The sequence below is a fragment of the Protopterus annectens genome, chromosome 8.part1, assembly GCF_019279795.1.
Source record: "Protopterus annectens isolate FY-2018-M chromosome 8.part1, PAN1.0, whole genome shotgun sequence".
Classification (NCBI taxonomy): domain Eukaryota; kingdom Metazoa; phylum Chordata; order Ceratodontiformes; family Protopteridae; genus Protopterus; species Protopterus annectens.
The window spans coordinates 377319700-377340294 of NC_056742.1; the positions used below are offsets into that span (position 1 = coordinate 377319700).

Sequence of the window (20595 nt, forward strand, 5' to 3'; positions counted from 1 at the left end):
GTGATCTGGTCGTCGGGTAAGTGTTCTTTCATGGAAATGATAGGTTCCCATATATATATATATATATATATATATATATATATATATATATATATATAGGTTCATAGGCAGGTACTAGGCTATTGGCCCAATGGCCTAAGTAAGCCTAGCCAACAAGGTTCCCTAGCTTACACCACCCAAGAAAGTTAATTTCCTGTGCCCCTGGCAAGCAGAGCCACAGAAGTGATCCCTGGGGTGTATTTCCTATTTCCCATCCACTCATCAAGATTTTTCTTGAAGAGTGCTAATGAGGAACATTGCTTGACATAGATGGGTAGCTTGTTCCAGAGTACAAGAAGTCTCTGGAACAGGAATCTATCCCTCCAGCATGTCCCATTTACTGTGGTGACAAGGTTTAGGTCCCTAGAGTGTGTAGCACGGAGGGATTGGGATTTCTTTAGGTGTAGCATGTCCAACAGCTCTGGGTTTAACACAGCTTTATATGTTAGGCAGAGATCTCCTCGGAGTAGGCGATATGCTACAGAGTAAAGCTGGAGTTTTTTTTCAGACGGTCAGTGCAGGGAATCTGTTTGAGGCCAGTAATCCTCTTTGTGAGGTACTTCTGTGGCCTTTCCAGCTGCTGCAGATGTCTTGTGAGGTACATTCCAAAAGGGGCGTTGTACTCTATAATGGGTCTAATGAGTGCCGAGTAGAGGGGAACAATGACCTCTTTTTTCCTGGATGAGAACCCTTTTGTGATGAGGTGTGCCACATAGAAGGATTTTCTGACTACTGTGGCGATGTGATTATCAAAAGAGAGACTACTGTCCACCTGGGTCTCAAGGTCTCATCACACATTCGGTGTTAAGCAGACTGCCATTTGTGTGGTAGTTCATGGGTACAGAGGTTTTACCAAAGGGGATGACAATGCACTTTTTGGCATTGAGCTTGAGGCCATGCCCCTGACACAAGGCATCTGTCTCAGTGAGGCCCTTCTGTAAGATGTCCACATCATTTGGGGACTTGACTATGGCTCCTAGTTAACTGTCATCTGCAAACTTCGCTAGCCAGAGGCCTTCTGTGCTAACCTGTACTTCAGAGAAGTAGATACCAAACAGGAGAGATCCCAGGACTGAACCCTGTGGTACTCCACTTGTCACTGGTTTGAAGTCAGATTTGGAGTCTGCAACTTTTACAGTGTGGGTTCGGTCAGTGAGCCAGCTGGCAACCCATCTTGTGGCGTAGGGATTTATACCTAGTTTAGTGAGTTTAGCTATAATTCCAGAATGGGGGATGGTGTCGAAAGCCTTGGCGAGGTCAAGATAGGCTGTGTGAACCACCTTACTCTCGTCTACAGCTTTGGTTACTGCCTCGAAGAAGTCAATCAGGTTCAGAAGGCATGGTCTGCCTTTCACAAACCCAAACTGGGTGGAGTCCAGAGTTTGGAGGTTACCAATGTCTTTGTTTACGAGTTCCATGATGATACATTCCATGGCCTTGCAGACCAGGATCGTCAGGCTAATAGGGCGATAGTCTCCAGGATCAGTGGTGACTCCCCCTTTGTGGAGTGGGATAACTGTTGCTGTGCGCCACTCAATGGGCACAAAGCCCTGACATCAGGTTATGATTGAACATGCTGCTTATATTATACACACATATATATATATATATATATATACATATATATAGAGAGAGAGAGACAGAGAGAAACATATATGTGTATATGCATGGGTCTATGTCAGATGATCAAGTTGAGGCCATATGATCTAGTTTCCAAAAACTCAAACATTAAAAATGATCTAGTTTCCAAAAACTCAAACATTAAAACACACACACACACACACAAAAAACAGAAAAATCTAACTTTTTTATGTTTTTGCAGGGGAGAAGCCCCCTGTACCCCCTCACCCCCTGCAAATTATATATACCAACTATGAGATCACACTACAGTGAAGAAAAGGGTAAATTCCCAGATCTGCAGTGTACCGTGATCTCCATTCAAATGATTCAGTTTTTCAAAGACTCGATCATATGAATTTCGAGTTTATGAAAACTCGATCAACTGATATGGACTCATATGCATATATATTTATATATGTATGCATTACTGACATTAATTTGCTCAACCAACACATTGATCTACTGCCTGACTTTTTTGGTTACTTCTGTCAGTGGTGAAAATTGCTGAATTACTTTAAAGTCGAGTTTCAGCAGGTTGACTGTAATACAATTCAGGAGATTTCCCCTTTCCCCTTTTTCCATGGTTGTGCACCCATGAAGTTAGTAACTTTAATTTATGGAAATGCAGGATGCAAAGCCTCCCACATAAAAGTAAAGTTGAGAGTATTTTTTGGTGATCACAAATGTAATGCATTTGTTTACATTTGAGATCACTTGTGTTACATAGTTTGGTGTTTAGATGATGGTAATCACCAGTGAACATTATGAAGTGCTTTATGTCAAATTTGAATGGCAATTACCGCTGCTATGGAAGTACAGTTGTGTACACTTACCATAAATGTAGATGTTCGAGTGTATTCACTGTTGCAGTCTTTACATTTGGGTAATCTGCTGGCAGGTTGCCCTCAGTCGGCCTGAATATCAAAGTCTTGGGTCCTGCGTCGGTTGCTGTCTCTTTTTCTATGACGTCAGGTTGTCAGGGGTATAAAACAAACAGCCAACGCCATTTTCTTTAGTTTTTCTTGCCCCAGATGTCAGATGCCCCCAAATGGGGAGCAAATAACTATATATACATGCAATAGTAACAACATAAACTTTACCTTCATCTAAAAGCAAATACACCACAAAGGCTGTAGAATATAGTGAAGGAAAGAGAATCTCCAGAATAAAGGGGGATGGCGGGTGGGTAACCCGGACTGCAAAAGTGAATACACTCGAACATCTACATTTATGGTAAGTGTACACAACTGTACTATGTTCTTCGTGTTTCACTGTTGCAGTCAATACATTTAGGTAGAATCCCAAAGCTATGGATGGGAGGCTGGAAGTAAATAGTATTAGGAGCGGCTATAAGACCCTGCAGAACTGCAGTGGCAAAGCCTTCCCTGGACTTAGAAAAGAGAGGCAAATGATAATGCTTTGTAAAAGTATGCACAGAACTCCAAGTAGCAGACTCTAGAATGTCTTTGGTTGGTATCCCTCTGAGAAAGGCTGCTGATGTAGATGCAGCCCTAGTGGAATGTGACCTAATGTCCTTGGGCACCAGTTTACCATGATGCAAGTAGCAGAAATGAATGCAGTGACTTATCCACTTTGAAATAGTCTGCTTTGAAATAGCCTTTCCCTCTGATCCTACAGCAAATGTCACCAGTAGCTGCTCAGTTTTTCTTAAAGATATGGTCCTGTTTAAGTAGAATGTTAGTTGTCTGTGCACGTCCAAGGAATGCAGAATCCGCCCTCCTTTGTTCTGCGGATTTGGGTAACAAGTTGGCAGGTGAATAGTTTGGTTAAGAGCCACACTGGATACCACCTTAGACATAAATGAAGGATTGGTCCCGAGGGACACCCTGTCTGGGTAAAATATAATAAAGGGCTCTACAGCCATGAGGGCCTGCAGCTCTGAAACCCTCCTTGCTGAAGTGATTGCCAGAAGTAAAGCTGTTTTCCAGGATAAGAACTTTATATCTGCAGTAGCAGCTGGTTCAAATGGAGGCAGGGTGAGTTTTTACAACACAAAATTGAGGTCCCATGCAGGAATTGGTGATCTTCTGGGAGGCCTTAAATTTTTGGCCCCTCTAAGATACTGTTTTAGCAAAGGATGAGAAAAGATTGGTGGCTCTGTGTTGTAATGAGCCGAGATGGCAGAGCCATGGATTTTTATTGATGAAAAGGACAGGCCCTTGTCAAGCATATCAGTCAAGTATTGCAAAATCTGAGGAATATTTGGCTTTGCTGTGTCAGTTCCTTGTGCTTGGTTCCAAGCACAGAATCTCTTCCATTTATCAATGTAAGATTTTCTAGTACTGGGCCTTCTGGCTTCCAAAATGATATCCATCACAGATTTACTGTGAGGTGTTGTTTGAATAACTACATGTTCAGCCAGGCTGCCAGGTTCAGAGTTTGGAACTGATTGTGCAGGATATGATTGTTTTGCTGAGACAGTAAATGAGGTATTTGAGGCAAATACCAAGGAGGGAGTTTTGACACATTCCTTAGGATTGGGTACCAGTGTTGGTGAGGCCAGTTTGGGGCAATTAGAATCATTTTTGTTTTTTCTTGTCTGACCTTTAATAGGACTTTGGGAAGAAGAGGCAGAGGAGGAAAGGTGTAGACTGATAGGTTTTTCCAACTGAAGGATAGGGCATCCACTTTCCATGCTTGTCTGTGATAAGTCCTTGTGTAGAATTTGTCCAGTTGATAATTCTGGGGGGAGGCAAACAGATCTATGTCCGGGCTCCCCCATTTCTTTGTTATCATGTTGAAGACTTTTGGAACCAGTTTCCACTCGTGAGGGTCCATAAGATTTCTGCTTAGGTCATCTGCCAGAGTATTTTGTTTTCCTGGCAGGAACTGAGCCTGAAGATTTACTTGGTAAGTCAAAGCTGTGTCCCACAATACCATGGCTAGTCTGCAGAGGGGGTAGGAGTGTGTGCCCCCCTGCTTGTTTATGTACCACATAACTGTGGTGTTGTCAGTCTTTATCAGTAGTTGTCCTGGATGAAGTAAGTCCTTGAAGGCTGTCAGGGCATTCTGAACAGCTAACATCTCTTTCTGGTTGATATGCAGGTACATTTGTTTTAGGCTCCATATGCCCTGAATGCATCTCCCACTAGGTGGGCCCCCCAAGCATAGTCCGATGCGTCTGCAGTTAGGGTTTGGTTGGCAGGGGGTAGAGTGAAAGACCGTCCCATGTTCTGGTGACATGTTTCTGCCCACCAAAGAAATTCCTGTTGTAGGCAGGGAATGAGAGTAATCATCGTTTCCAGACTGTGACAGTTTTGACTCGATAAACTTTTTAGGTACCACTGTAGTTTTCTCATATGCAGTCTTGCATATGAAATCAGTAGAATGCAGGATGCCATGAACCCCAAAGCCTGCAGAATTTGTCTTGCAGATAACTGGGTTTTTGTTGCCATCTGTTTGAAGTAAATAGTCAGTTGCCTTTGTTTGTCTGGCGTAAGGTAAGCCATCTGGGCAGCTGTATTCAAGCTTGCACCCAGGAATGTTATCTTTTGTGAAGGTATCAGTTGTGATTTATTTTCGTTTATTGTGTACCCTAGGCATGTTAGAAGCCTTTTTACAAATGCCATCTGTTGAAGAAGAATGTCCTTGTTTTCTGCTTGAATGAGACAGTTGTCCAAGTAAGGATAGATTTGTATACTTCTTTGTCTGCAAAATGCAATTACTGGTGCCAGGCAATTTGTAAAGACCCAGGGCACAGTAAATAAGCCAAAGGGCAGTGCAGAGAATTGGTAATGCATAAAGCCAGCCTTGAAGAGGAGGTATCTTCAACACGATTCCCTTATTGGGATATGCAGGTATGCCTCTTTTAAGTCTAGAGTCACTAGCCAATCTTTCTTGCCCAGCATGGGCAGAAGCTGCTGCAGAGTTAGCATTTTGAATTTTGGTATGTGCAAAAATGCGTTCAAAATTGATAAACCAGTATTGGTCGCCAGGCCTTGTCTTTTCTGGGTATCAAGAACAGTCTTGAGTAAAACCCTTGTCCCTTTTCCTGCTCTGGCACTGGCTGAATAGCCTCCATATCCATGAGGGACGTAACTCGTTTCTGTGCCTCTGCTCATTGATTTTGTGGCAGATCTGGCCAACCATTTGGAATTGGCAGAGTATGGAAATGAAATCCGTATCCCTGGGATACTATGTTTAATACCAACTTGTCCTGGGTTATTAACTGCCAATTTTGAGCATGAAGTGCTAGTTTTCCCCCCAAGGGGGCTGCCAAAAGATAAGTGCTTGGTGATGGCAGGGGGAAGTCATTGAGACTGTTTACTGTAGGGTTGTGCTTTATTTCCTCCAGATTTGGAGATAGAGGCACCCCATTGCTTTGACCTGTAAGAATCCTGTGATTGGTATCTAGAGCCCTTCGAGCACCTGGATTTGTCCCGTGATGCTCTGTTGGACACAGGAAAGGACCAATTTTTTTTGTAGGCCAGTGTCTACTGAATCTTGGTGGCTGCACTTGTAAAAAGTCTTTTACAGTTTGCATAAACTTAGCTTGGTCTTCCATTTTCTTTAAAACCTCTTCTGCCTTATTACCAAACAGAGTATCATGCTGTTAAGGTACATCCAACAATTTAGGTTTAACATGATCAGGCAAATTTTGTTCCTTTAGCCAGGCATGCCTTCTAATTACAGATCCAGTAACTGCGGCCCTGCAAGAGGCCTCCAAGGAATCAAAACCACATTGCAAAGTATGCTTTCCAACTTGTTCTGCTGAATGCAATAATTCCTGTAATTCTTTATTTTCCACACATTCAGAAATCATCATAATTTTCTGTTTCAATAATCCCATAACATGCTGTTGATATTTAAGCATATGAAACTGGCAGTTTAAGGCCCTAACTGCCAAGATTGCAGACGTAAAAACTTTCTTTACCCATCTATCCAGCGCCCTGGAATCTCTATCAGAGGGGGTAGGATTCTTAGCTGTTGAGGCCTTTACATCTTTGGAACCCTGTGATATAGTTTCAGGATCAGCAGCAGGGTTTTTGAGTAAAAATTTGTGAGAGTCAGGAACCCTGTAATATCTGTCTGGCTTGCTAGGAGCCGGAGGTAAGGAACCTGGAGTCATGCTTGATTCCGAAAACACATCATCAACAATGTCTAATACAGGAGGTATAGCTAAAGGCCTATGCTGAGGGAGAAGGAAATCCCTAAGCCTCTGTTTTGATTCTGAGAAATCTTGACTCTCACAATGAAAATGTTCCCTCAACGTATGCAAGGTTTCTCAAAAGGAATAATCTTCAGGAGGAGATGCAGAAGGGATGGATTCCTCTGCATCTGAATCATCACAGGGTGGCATAGAAAGTCCCTGATCAGAAGAGGAATCAGAAGAAATAGAAACCTGATCTGAAGATTCATAATCAGTGTCTTGCCTAGGCCTCTTTTCAGGAGGGGGTTGGGAACCCCTGATCAAAGTCATTAGGTCTTCAGCCATTTTGATCATCTGCTTTTTGGGCATAGAGGCCTGAGCATGTGACTCATGCTTCTGTATTTTAGCCTTGGAAGTTGTCTTTGTTTTTGAAGCTGGTGTCGGTTTTATATAGAAATGCTGAGGCCTAAAGACACCCTCGGAAGCCGATGCCTGCTCAGCGGCTCCAGACCCATCTGAGGGAGAGACATCCACGAGTACAACACTTTGAGAATCTCGTGACGTACCGGACTCCAAATGGGTCTCGGTAGAGGCCTGCGACTCAAAAGTAGCGGATATCAGGGGCTGCAAAAGCACCTCACCTCACAAATCGGCAAACCGGCGACTGGCTTAGAAGAAGCTTCGTCGTCGGTTTTGGACCTCGACGGTCTGTCTCTGTCCTTTCCTTTGCATTTTCTGTGAACTCCGGTAGTCAGATTGCTATCTGACGACATTTCAGGGTAGTTAAATCTGTTTCCAAAATATTTTGAAGCAAAGAAATACTGACGTGCGTTGGTTAAATCTAGCACAAAACCAACAACAAGGCACGTTATGATCTGGGCCTAGGCAAGGAATACAGTACAAATGAAAATCCTTATGAGGTATTTGCTTCCCACAAGTAATGCAATTATTAACTTTTACTGACATCGGTATGGAGCAAGAAAAAGTTTCCCTTTGGTTCTGAAACTCGAATTCGAAAATTTCAGGAGTCGGCTGACTGGCACTTGCAAACTGCTTCTGCTTCGGGCACCGCATGGCAAGAAAGACTAAAGAGAATGGCGTCGGCTGCCTGTTTTATACCCCCGACGACCTGACGTAATGGAAGAAGAGACAGCAACTGACGCAGGACCCAACACTTTGATATTCAGGCCGACTGAGGGCAACCTGCCAGCAGATTACCCAAATGTAATGACTGCAATAGTGAAACACGAAGAACATCAGACTCTCCATCCACATAAAACTGTGCTACATGTATAACTTCACAAGAACACAGAAAAGTAGATGTACTATTAACAGTGAAAAACAACTACAATTTCTTTTGGAAAAACATATGCACTTCTGTTGTTCTGACATACAAAAACATGAAGTTATGTTGTTGGCTAAGTATGGTTATCTTAAAAAAAAAAAAACATTGCTTTAACAATGTTAACATGTTTTTTAGATTAAGTAAAACAATCCACCCAGGTCAACTCAGCCTCACCTCCTTGAGAAAAATAATTCTTCAATACAAAACAAATGAATGAGTAAGAATTTATTCCACACGGTACTCCAATAACTGGCAGCAACCCAATCCAAGTTCAGTAAAATAAAATACAGTAGTGTAGTCAATATGGTAAGCATATTTTATTTTTGTTTTAAGCTGTAGAGTAATAATAATTTTAGCAAATTCATCTGCATAAAGAATGTTTATCATGTGGTTTGACATCCAAGTATGACAGTGCAGTATGACATATATGCTGATGAAACTGGTCACAAGCAACTGGCCTCCCATGTTGTTCTTTCAGCCATCTTGATATACCTAACATTTCACAGTGTGTATAAAGCCATCATTTTTTTTTGTTACTACTCATTTCCAATAACTGGAAATTAAATACTGAGGAACCCTTTTCCTTACTCTTTATGGACAGTTCTTTAAAAGCATAATCTATTGCCATAAGCATTACTTTTCTGCATACTTTGCATTGGTCCCTAACCCTGCCAGCTATATCACCACTGCTGCTTGACAATTAGAAGGCTGTCATTTAGCCATCCAGGAAGGATTTTTACCTTTTAAGGATTTTAAGCCTCTTCTCGGCAGCTGAGATTTGCTAAGCCTTTTCTGTGTGCATGCATGTTCCTGACCATGAATGAGGCTTAACAGAGGCAAACACATCTCCAGCTGCTAGTATGCAAGCTGCATACAACTTACTGCACTACATTTCACCAATGTGGTCGGCTGAACCTCCTTACACCACCCAGCCTGGGTTAAACCAGTGCTCAACCTTATCCTTCTCTGGCCAATTCTTCCACTGCTTGAGCTGCTAATCAATCTCAGGTCATCTGGGTCATAAATAGGACTTCATCTGTCTATGTCACAGAAAGTACAGTTTTGTACCTACCATAAATGTAGATGTTCGAAGATCCACATTGCTGCAGTCCTTACACTTGGGTAGTCCGCTGTCCTCGGTCGGCCCGAATATCAAAGTATAAGGCTGACGTCGGTCAAGGCGCATTTGACTGACATCAGGACGTCAGGGTACAAATGCGCATGACCGACGTCATATCCTCAGTCTTTTCTTGCCCCAGATGTCAGAAGACCCTAAAAAGAGAGGTCAAAACCAAAAGACAGCAAACAAACAACCAACCATCCTAGCACTAAAAATATGTACAATATATACAATATACACCATATAGACAACCCAACCCACACAACCGCCTCTAACTACAGAGGGGAAGGAGGGAGGGTAAATTGGACTGCAGCAATGTGGATCTTCGAACAGCTACATTTATGGTAGGTACAAAACTGTACTATGTTCTTCATCTCACATTGCTGCAGTCCTTACACTTGGGTAGAATCCCAAAGCAGAGATAAGGGAGGATGGCCAAACTATAAGGAAGCAGGAGCTGCCAAAATGCCCTGCAAAACAGCAGTGGCAAAACCAGCCCTAGATTTAGAATAAAGTGGTAGGTGATAATGCCTAGAGAAAGTATGCACTGAACTCCAAGTAGCTGCCTCCAAAATATCCTTAGTTGCCACCCCCCTCAAAAAAGCTGTCGAAGTGGCAGTAGCCCTAGTGGAATGAGGCCTAATACCAGCTGGAATTTCCTTGCCATGATGGGAATAACAGAAAGCAATGCAAAACCCAATCCACTTAGAAATAATTTGTTTTGACACAGGCTTGCCCTGAGAACTCAAAGCAAAAGAAACAAATAACTGCTGAGACTGCCTGAACCCTTTAGTTCTGTCCAAATAATATCGCAACTGCCTGTGTACATCTAAAGTGTGCAAAATCTTTTCCCCTTTATTTTGGGGATTTGCATAAAAAGTAGGCAAATGAATAGTTTGGTTTAAAGCCACACTAGAAACCACTTTAGGCATAAAGGAAGGATTAGTATGTAAAGATACCCTATCCTTATGGAAAATTAAGAAAGGCTCAACCGCCATAAGGGCCTGCAACTCAGAAACCCTTCTCAGAGGTAATGGCCAACAAAAAGCAGTCTTCCATGATAAATATTTCAACTCAGTAGTAGCTGCAGGCTCAAAAGGTTGTAGAGTGAGTTTCTCCAACACAAAATTGAGATCCCAAGCAGGAGTAGGAGCTCTACGTGGGGGTCTTATATTCTTTGCCCCTCTAAGAAATTGCTTGAACAAAGGATAAGAAAACAATGGTGGGTCACAATCATAGTGAGCCGAAATTGCTGCAGCATGAACCTTAATAGAAGAGAAGGACAAACCTTTGTCCAGTAATTCAGTAAGATATTGAAGAGCCGCACTTAAATTAGGCTCAGAAACATCAAAATCCTTTGCTGCACTCCAAAATAAAAATCTCTTCCATTTATCTGCGTACACTTTCCTTGTACTAGGCCTTCTAGCTTCCAAAATAACATTCAAAACTTGCTGTGGAAGTTGAGACCCACTATGGTTCAAAACAGAATATGCCAGGCTGTTAGGTGAAGAGAATGAAGCTTGACATTGAGCAAATGACTGTCCTCCTGAGACAACAGGTGTGGAATCAAGGCAAAGGCCATGGGGGCTCCCGTGCCAGGCTTCTCAGTAATGGGTACCAATGCTGTCGAGGCCAATCTGGAGCTATCAAAATCATCCTTGGCTTGTCCTGTCTGGCCTTTAGTAGTACCTTTGGGAGGAGAGGCAGTGGTGGAAAGGCATACACATGAAGATTGCTCCAATTGAAAGAAAGAGCATCCACTTTCCAAGCTGTGGGATGAAACCTTTTCGTGCAAAACTTTGGCAGCTGGTGGTTTAGTGGAGAAGCGAACAGATCTATGTCTGGAGTTCCCCATGACACTGTCAATTTCTGAAATACATGAGGATCCAATTTCCACTCGTGGGGATCCATGATTCGTCTGCTCAACACATCTGCTAAGGAGTTCTGTGCTCCTGGCAGAAACCTTGCCTGAAGATTTAGCTGTAAACTGAGAGCAGTCTTCCACAAAATCATTGCTTGCCTGCATAGAGGATAAGAATGTGTTGCCCCTTGCTTGTTGATGTACCACATGACAGTTGTGTTGTCTGTTAGAATCAACACCTGCCCTGGAAGAAGTAAATCCTTGAAAGCTATTAATGCAAACTGGACTGCTAACATCTCCTTCAAGTTGATATGTAGATGTTGTAGTCTGGCAGGCCACTTGTCTTGTATCCACTTTCCATTCAGATGAGCTCCCCAAGCTTTGTCTGAGGCATCTGTCGTTAGAATCTGACTCGCCTCTGGCCGGGTCACAGAGAGTCCCTTGTTTAGGTGACATTCCTGAGCCCACCACAACAATTCCTTCTGTATGCAAGGTATTATTTGAATGACAGTGTCCAGATCCTGGCAGTGCTGTGTCCATACATTTTGAGATACCATTGTAACTTCCTCATATGCAGTCTGGCATTGGGAAGCACCAGAATACAAGATGCCATGAACCCCAAGGCTTGAAGGACTGTCCCTGCAGTCAGCCTGGACTGATGAGACAATTGATGAAAGTAAAGGGAAAGATTCTTTTGTTTGTCCGGGGTCAAAAAGGCCATCTGGGATGCTGTATTCAGTCTTACACCCAGAAAGCACATGTCCTGAGAGGGTACTAGACTGGACTTTATTTCGTTCACAGAATACCCCAGGCATCTTAGCACTGCTATCACATATTCCAAATGATGAAGAAGCTCGTCCCTTCCTTGAGCCAGAATCAGGCAATCGTCCAAATAAGGATAGATCTGTATTCCTTTTAGCCTGAGGAAAGCTATCACTGGAGCCAGAACTTTCGTGAACACTCTGGGCAGTAGATAAGCCAAAGGGCAATGCAGAGAACTGATAATGAGAAGTCCCAGCCGAAAACGCAGATACTTCCTGCAACTCAGTCTGATAGGAACATGAAGGTAAGCCTCCTTGAGATCCAAAGTTACCATCCAATGGTCTTTGCCCAGCAGAGGTAAAAGCTGTTGTAACGTCAACATTTTGAACTTGGGAATGTCCAGATAAGTGTTGAGGGTAGATAAATCCAAAATTGGTCTCCACGTGTTCTCTTTCTTTGGCACTAGGAACAGGCGAGAATAAAATCCTAGGCCCACTTCTGGCATAGGGACCGGCTGTATGGCCCCTATTTGAAGTAACAGAGAAATTTGTTTGTGAGCCTCTATTCTTTGCTGAGGAGGAACGTCTGGCATGCCTTTGAAAGGAGGCAAGGTATGGAAATAAAACCTGTAACCGTGGTGTATGATATCCAGTACCCATCTGTCTCGGGTAATTAAACTACAATTTTCCTTGAAAAGTGCCAACCTTCCTCCCAAAGGTGCTGCCAGATGAGAAGGCTCTGGCAGCTGAAAAGGTAAGTCATTGGGCCTGTTTACGAAAGGACTGACCCCTGCCGTCACCCGAAGACTGTGCAGGTGAACTCCCTGTTCTAGGCCTGAAAGAGCCCTGAGCTCTGCCCCTACCACGTCTAGACCTACCCCTAGACTGGGAATCATAAGAAGGATACGTCCACCCCTTGGTAGGCCAATTTCTACTAAACTTCGGAGGCTGAACCTGCAAAAAATCTTTAACAGTCTGCATAGACTTAGCCTTGTCTTCCATTTTCTTTAAGACTGCCTCAACAGGAGAACCAAACAACACATCAGATTGTAAAGGAGCATCTAAAATCCTTGTCTTAACATGGTCAGATAAATTCTGATCCCTCAGCCAGGCGTGCCTGCGAAGAACTGACCCAGTAGCAGCCACCCTAGACGAGGCCTGTACAGCATCAAAACCACATTGCAAGGAATGCTTACCCACCTGTTCAGAAACATGTACTAAATCTTGTAACTCTTTACAATCAAAGTAATCAAATCTTCTGCCATTTTAAGCATATGCTTCTTGGGCACAGTTCCTGAAGAACTAGGGGTGACACCAACTGAAGCTAAACCTGGCCTGCCTCTGGGAGAAGCCTTGGAAACAGAAGGAGAGGGCCTAACCACCCTAGGCAGGGAGGGGAGTACAGTAACCTGAGAAGCCCCTTCAGCCTGACCTGCCTCCTGAGAGGCCACATCCTGCAATAACAAAGTCTCTCCCTGGGATCCCAAAGAAACCACCGGCTCCACCGACACCTCTAAAGAACCGGCGTCCGGTGCGGACGGTTCTTCTAGCCTAGGCTTAGCTGCTTTGTCCTTGCGCTTCTTCGAAGAAGCGGGCGTCGGGGCATCCGACGGCATTTTATAATTGCACCGCTTCCCAAAGACTAACCTGGCACAATCTAACCTTCTCTTTATAGTGCGCTTATTGAATCTAGCACAAGAGCGACACCCAACAACGTCGTGCTCAGGCCCTAAACAAGGAATACACAAAGTATGATAATCTCTATGCGGTATCTGTTTCCCACAAGAAATACAGTTATTCACTTTTTCTGACATCCGGTAAACCACTGGGGCAAGAAAATACTAAAATATTCCCCAACAGGGTACTTAGCCAACTTTTACTCGGTCTGAAACTCCGAAATCGAAAAATTTCAGAACGCCAACCGGCACTTGCAATGCAGCTTCTGCATCGGACCATGCGGCAAAAAAGACTGAAGATATGACGTCGGTCATGCGCATTTGTAGCCTGACGTCCTGATGTCAGTCAAATGCGCCTTGACCGACGTCAGCCTTATACTTTGATATTCGGGCCGACCGAGGACAGCGGACTACCCAAGTGTAAGGACTGCAGCAATGTGAGATGAAGAACATCCACTGTGATTCGGTAGTTCATAAATGTCTGACCTTAGATGTGATACAATCATACTCAACATAGTGTGCATGTGGGCTAAAAAGTCATGGAAAATGAAGACGTACTCTCATGGGCCCAGAAAATAACAGACACTAAATGGTACATGGGACAAAGCAAAAATGAATAGTAATGAAAACAAAAACAAATGGAACAGAAACTGGAAACAAAATCTAAATGCCACTTTCTTTTTCCTGAATCTGACAAATGTGTTCCTTTAAAAGGATACGTTTTAACCATTTCTTTTCTTTTGTGTGAGCGTGTTTAAGTGTGTGCGCATAAATGAAAGGTAATAAATTGTGATGTTACTTCATTAAACATACTGATTCATTTTTATGCAGCTACATAACTTTAAAGTACAGACTGCTGAGGTACTGATAAAAGGAAAACCTTACCTCATCTGTATTGTATATTATCTGTAAACCTGAAGAGATCATCTCCACAAGGTAAAGCAAGAACAATGACACCGCATCTATCTAAGGAAAAAAAAAATGAAAAAGTCAGTCTCAGTTGCCTTCATGAGTCATGAGAGACCAGATGTGCTACTTAATTCAAACTCACAGATGTACTCGGTAGCATGGAGAAAAATCTTTATTACGGGAAAACATTTGTAATAAAAGAAATGAGGTATTCATGAAAAAGAAAGGTCAAGTTAAGGGAGGGCTTTGGAAAAGCATCATCTCACGGTGAAATATTTAACAGAAAAGAAGGGCTCTTCTGACATAACAGAGCTTATGCACTGCTATACTGTTTTTCACCAGTCTTAAAGATTAACGGCTTATTTAAAATCGTTCTTACAGAATACTGTTTACAACTCCTAAGATTTTACTGCTTTTTATTTTAGCCAACTGATTCAGAGGTTATGTACTGCACAGGTAGACAATGACTCAACCAGTTGGATGCACAATCAAATGGAATGCTGGGAATATGCAAATGAGTTTATATTTAACATATTCAATGCTAAAAAAGAAGCTAATGTTTCAGAGCATGATGTAAACATTTACCCTGTAGATAAGAAATAGCTTATTTCATACCAAGTTTTGGAAGACTTGGATTTTTTGTAGGCTGGTCATTACAACCAAACTGAAGCATACAGAATACCATTGTTTAATGCTTCTGTTTATCTAATAATTTTTCTATTGATAATGAGCACGGTATATGGCTGAATGAAGAAAAGTAAATGCCTAAGCAGCAACATCATTTAATAAATACTTGAAAGTACATCCAATGGAAATATGATACAAAAATCCAGTCCATACAATGTTACAATGCCAGACCAGGGAGTTCACACGTCTGTCAAAGGAAAAGGCAGATCAAAAAAACACCCAATAAAATGTTTCAGAAAGGACACACATTGGTACTGCAAGACACGATCGTACAAATCCTGACACTTCAAGAAATACATTGATATGAACAAAAACAGTACATTTTACAAATCAGTGTTACATTTCTGACTTCAAGGTGTTTTTTTAAGAGGAGCTTTTCCCCTCCACCACCTTATAATGATCCTTCACACCATGTCTACTTATATATATATATATATATATATATATATATATATATATAAACTATGACTTCACATTTGAGTATACTGAAGCTTTACAATCTTGGACTAGTACACAGTCCACCACATTCACATTTTTAACTCCACTATTTTGAGGTTCACAGTTATTGCATCAGATTATTAATGGGCAGCCTGCAGAAATGGACATTACAAATCATAAATACAATCAAAATCAGTGACATCTCTTAAATGAGACATAATCTTTTGTGCCAATGTGTCCTGAACCAGAAAGAGATGACACCTCTATAAATCCAAAGAGAAAGGAAAGTTAAAAATGGGATGTCCAAGCTCCGCTATCCCAGCCATTGTAAAAACATAATTTACGCATATTATTCTCAACTTGGTTCCTGCAATCAACATCCTCTTTCACTCCAGATAAAGTTATCTCCCACAAAAGACAGCAAGAAAGTCTCTGTTTTTAAAGGAAATGTCAATAATTCTGTCTGATGACAGACAAAGGACAATCAAATCTGAAAACTGCTTTTTACCTCCATTCTCCTGAAATTTGAAGGCTCATACCTCAGTGCTTGACCAAGTCCAAGAATGGGAGTCCAGAAGCCCATATGCAGCTTTTTACCCACTAGATATCAATCTGACACACCCTCCTTTAATCCAAGTAGTTCTTTTAATAGTACAGAAACTGACTGGACATATGTTCAATAAAGACAAAAATAATGTCAGCAATGTGAACTGTGAGGTGGATAGATCTGCTGCTTCTCCCAATTCCCAACAGTTTGTAAGGTAATTTAACGACATAATGTGAAAGCCCCCTACCTGAAGATGTCCATATGCATTATATCCACAGATCTCGTCCCCAGTATTTACATTGAAAACTGAATGCAGACATTTTGATGGACTGGGATCTTGTTTGAACTGTTCAACCTAGTAAAAGAAATTAATAGAGTTAGGAGATGTTTTGATACATTTGCTCTTGAATTTTAAGATGAGTTATAATCAAAGTAGACACAGTTGTTGCCAGTACCACAAACAAGGTGAGATCTTTATTTTTACACTATATAGCTTTTACAGTTTTCTGTAATGCAGCATACAGAAATAATCATACTGAACTGTTATTCAAACAAATCATGGGAAAATGCACCATGATTTTTCACAAAATATAAGCCATGCATGGCATTACATATCACAAAACAGCAGTCAACTTTAGCAATAGTCAGAGAAAAAACTGCTAGCAATTAATCTAGAACCTGCTCCGTCATCAATATATTAAAAAGCATATGCTATGAAAGACAGACACCTATTAAGGACACTCAGTCCACAATTGCTAAAGGTACTCACAACTGATAGTTTCACTAAAGATGACGTTAAATTAAGTCAAAATAATGTACCACAAATAACAACCTGCAATTTAACATACTAAGATTACACAGCTAATAAATACTTACCTGAAGTACAGCATTGACTCTAGGGTAAAAACAGTGGGAAAAATATGTAATTCTAATATGGCCTTCCTTTTCAGTAAAATAAAATGAGAACTTCCATTGAATGTGACTGAGGGATAACCCAAATGTAGGATGGCAACACACCTGGATTCCTCACATTGAAACCATCTGTGAGAAATGAATGTATCTACTAAAAATGGGGGCTGACCTCTCTAGAAAGGGTGCCAAACTACACATTCCTACCTACTACTAGGTGAAGCTCACATACGTTGGAGTTCTGCAGAAGCCCTTCACAAACCTCCTAGTTATTGCCTAGACGTGGTTAGGCCTTGCGGAGTCTAATTATGGCGGCTGACAAAAAAAATAATCACTAGAAAATGGAACTCAAAGTCTAAACCAATTTCACTAAAAACTAAGAAATAAAACAACTGGAAACGGGATCTTTAGAAAACAGCAGGAGCAAATTACATAGAAAAACATGGGAATTGTGGGAACAATACATGCAGATGAGGAATGAGGTTTAAAAGAAGGCAGGATTTGAATGAGCTATGTAATGTTTGACTGACCGCGACTGGACAGATTATAAGTGATGTTTAATGTTTGTAACTAAAATTATGTCAATACTGTTTTTCTTTTATACAAATGTATGACTGCTGGTGTCATAAGTGATAATTTAATAAAGATGTTTCTTGTTTAATAAAAAAAAATACCTCTCCCTCAACACTTCTCCATGATTTCTACACACTGCATATAAACTTGCAAATATCAGACTTGACCCACACATGAGTTACCTGAGATGTACATCAAAACCTGTAAGTCAACCTAAGCTTGTTGCCTCCACAACAATGTCCTTGCTATAGGTAACTCAACTATTAAGCACAAAGGCATTCAACAAGACAAGCAAGGACTGAGTGACTGTCAGCTGTCAGAGTAAAAGCAGGAACAGCTGAAAGGCTCTCAGTGGGGTGTACTGCATGATTTTCTTCATTCATTTGATCACAATGAGACAATGTATACTCATTCAGGAAAGTAGCTGCAATTGATAGACATGTAAAATAATATTCCACAAACTCAACAGTACATAAAATCTAAAATATTACATGAAAAATAAAGCGGTAGAATGTATAAGCAATAATGACAAAACAAACAGTAATATACAATAATTAAAGGGCTGCAAATGCATATGTACTATAATATACAATAAATGAAGGGCTGGAAATGCGTAATATGTAAAGATTTATAGTAATAATATCGCAGACTAGACAAGCGAATAAATGATTTAATATAAAGGTACTATGCTGAGGAAATAATATAGTAGTATTCCGAGGTGTTTTAAGGTTATAAGCAGACTAGACAGAGAGGTGTGAATGGACAGAAGGGTCCACGTGGAAAGTATAGAGGAAGATAAGCTACTGGATTTGACTAGTGAAAAGGAAAGTTTAAAGAGGCGAGGATGAAAGTTAAACTAAGAACAAACTTGGAGTGTAGAGAGTTAAGGTTATGGATGGATGTGAGTAGATATATGTGCAATGCCAAAGGGTGGACAGGTGATGCTGCTGAGATTTTTTTGAAGGAGGAGCTGCTACTGGAGGTTCTGACAGCTGATGGGAGAGAGTTCCAAAGTCTGGCAATGGAGAAGGAGTAATGCATTTTGCCAGCAGGAAGGGTAGGTTTGTCTACTTGCATTAGAACTGGATTTTCAGATCTAAGAGGTCTGTCTGGGTGGTAGAGGGTTAGGATGGAAGAGAGGGAAAGTACAGTTTTGTACCTACCATAAATGTAGATGTTCGAAGATCCACATTGCTGCAGTCCTAACACTTGGGTAGTCCGCTGTCCCAGTCGGCCCGAATACCAAAGTATATGGCTGACGTCGGTCAAGGCGCATTAGTCTGACGTCAGGACGTCATGGTACAAATGCGCATGACCGACGTCATATCCTCAGTCTTTTCTTGCCCCAGATGTCAGAAGACCCTAAAAAGATAAGGCTAAAACCAAAACACCACACACTCCTGCACCAAATATATATACAATATATACAAATTTACAGGAGTATAACCTCACCCACACAACCACCCCTAAACACAGAGGGGAAGGAGGGAAGGTAAATTGGACTGCAGCAATGTGGATCTTCGAACATCTACAGTTATGGTAGGTACAAAACAGTACTATGTTCTTCATACCACATTGCTGCAGTCCTAACACTTGGGTAGAATCCCAAAGCAGAGGTAAGGGAGGCTGGCAAATCATAAGGAAGCAGGAGCTGACAACATGCCCTGCAAAATAGCCGTGGCAAAACCAGCCCTAGATTTAGAGTAGAGAGGAAGGTGGTAATGCTTAGAGAAAGTATGCACTGAACTCCAAGTAGCTGCCTCCAAAATATCCTTAGTTGCCACCCCCCTTAGAAATGCTGTTGAAGTGGCAGTAGCCCTAGTGGAATGAGGCCTAATCCCAGCTGGAATCTCCTTGCCATGATGGGAATAACAAAATGCAATGCAAAACCCAATCCACTTAGAAATAGTTTGTTTTGACACAGGCTTGCCCTGAGAACTCAAAGCAAAAGAAACAAACAACTGCTGAGACTGCCTAAAATCCTTAGTCCTGCTTAAATAATAACGCAACTGCCTGTGTACATGTAAAGTGTGCAAAATCTTTTCCCCTTTATTTTGGGGATCTGCATAAAAGGTAGGCAAATGAATAGTTTGGTTTAAAGCCACACTAGAAACCACTTTAGGCATAAAGGAAGGATTAGTACGTAAAGATACCCTATCCTTATGAAAAATCAGGAAAGGCTCAACAGCCATAAGGGCCTGCAATTCAGACACCCTTCTTGCAGATGTAATGGCTAACAAAAAAGCAGTCTTCCATGACAAATATTTCAATTCAGCAGTAGCTGCAGGCTCAAAAGGTTGTAGAGTGAGTTTCTCCAACACAAAATTGAGGTCCCAAGCAGGAGTAGGAGCTCTACGTGGGGTCTTATATTCTTTGCCCCTCTAAGAAATTGCTTGAACAAAGGATGAGAAAACAATGGTGGGTCACAATCATAGTGAGCTGAAATTGCTGCAGCATGAATCTTAATGGAAGAGAAAGACAAACCTTTGTCCAATAACTCAGTAAGATATTGAAGAGCCACACTCAAATTTGGCTCAAAACATCCAAATCCTTTGCTGCACACCAAAATAAAAATCTCTTCCATTTTCCTGCATACACTTTCCTTGTACTAGGTCTTCTGGCTTCCATAATCACATCCAAAACTTGTTGAGGAAGCTGAGACCTGCTATGGTTCAAAACAGAATATGCCAAGCTGTTAGATGAAGAGAGTGAAGCTTGACATTGAGCAGATGCCCGTCCTTCTGAGACAATAGGTGTGGAATCAAAGGTAAGGGCCATGGAGGCTTCCTTACCAGACTCCTCAGCAATGGGTACCAGTGCTGCCGAGGCCAATCTGGAGCTATTAAAATCATCCTTGGCTTGTCTGACCTTTAGAAGTACCTTTGGGAGGAGAGGCAGAGGTGGAAAGGCATACACATGAAGATTTTTCCAACTGAAAGAAAGAGCATCCACTTTCCAGGCTGTGTGATGAAACCTTTTAGGTGCAAAACTGTGGCAGCT

At 41.7% G+C, this 20595-nt stretch overlaps 1 protein-coding gene across 4 annotated transcripts in view; it reads right to left on the reverse strand.

Moving 5' to 3' along the window:
• Window positions 1–20595, reverse strand: part of PHKB (phosphorylase kinase regulatory subunit beta) — a 3137540-nt gene that overhangs the window by 1898366 nt on the left and 1218579 nt on the right. For all 4 annotated transcript variants that reach the window (XM_044081953.1, XM_044081952.1, XM_044081950.1 and 1 more), the window contains 2 exons: window positions 16361–16468; window positions 14418–14498 (listed from right to left, as the gene is read on the reverse strand). In XM_044081953.1, coding sequence (XP_043937888.1) covers window positions 14418–14498; window positions 16361–16468 — 189 coding nt within the window. The remainder of the gene's footprint in view (window positions 1–14417; window positions 14499–16360; window positions 16469–20595) is intronic.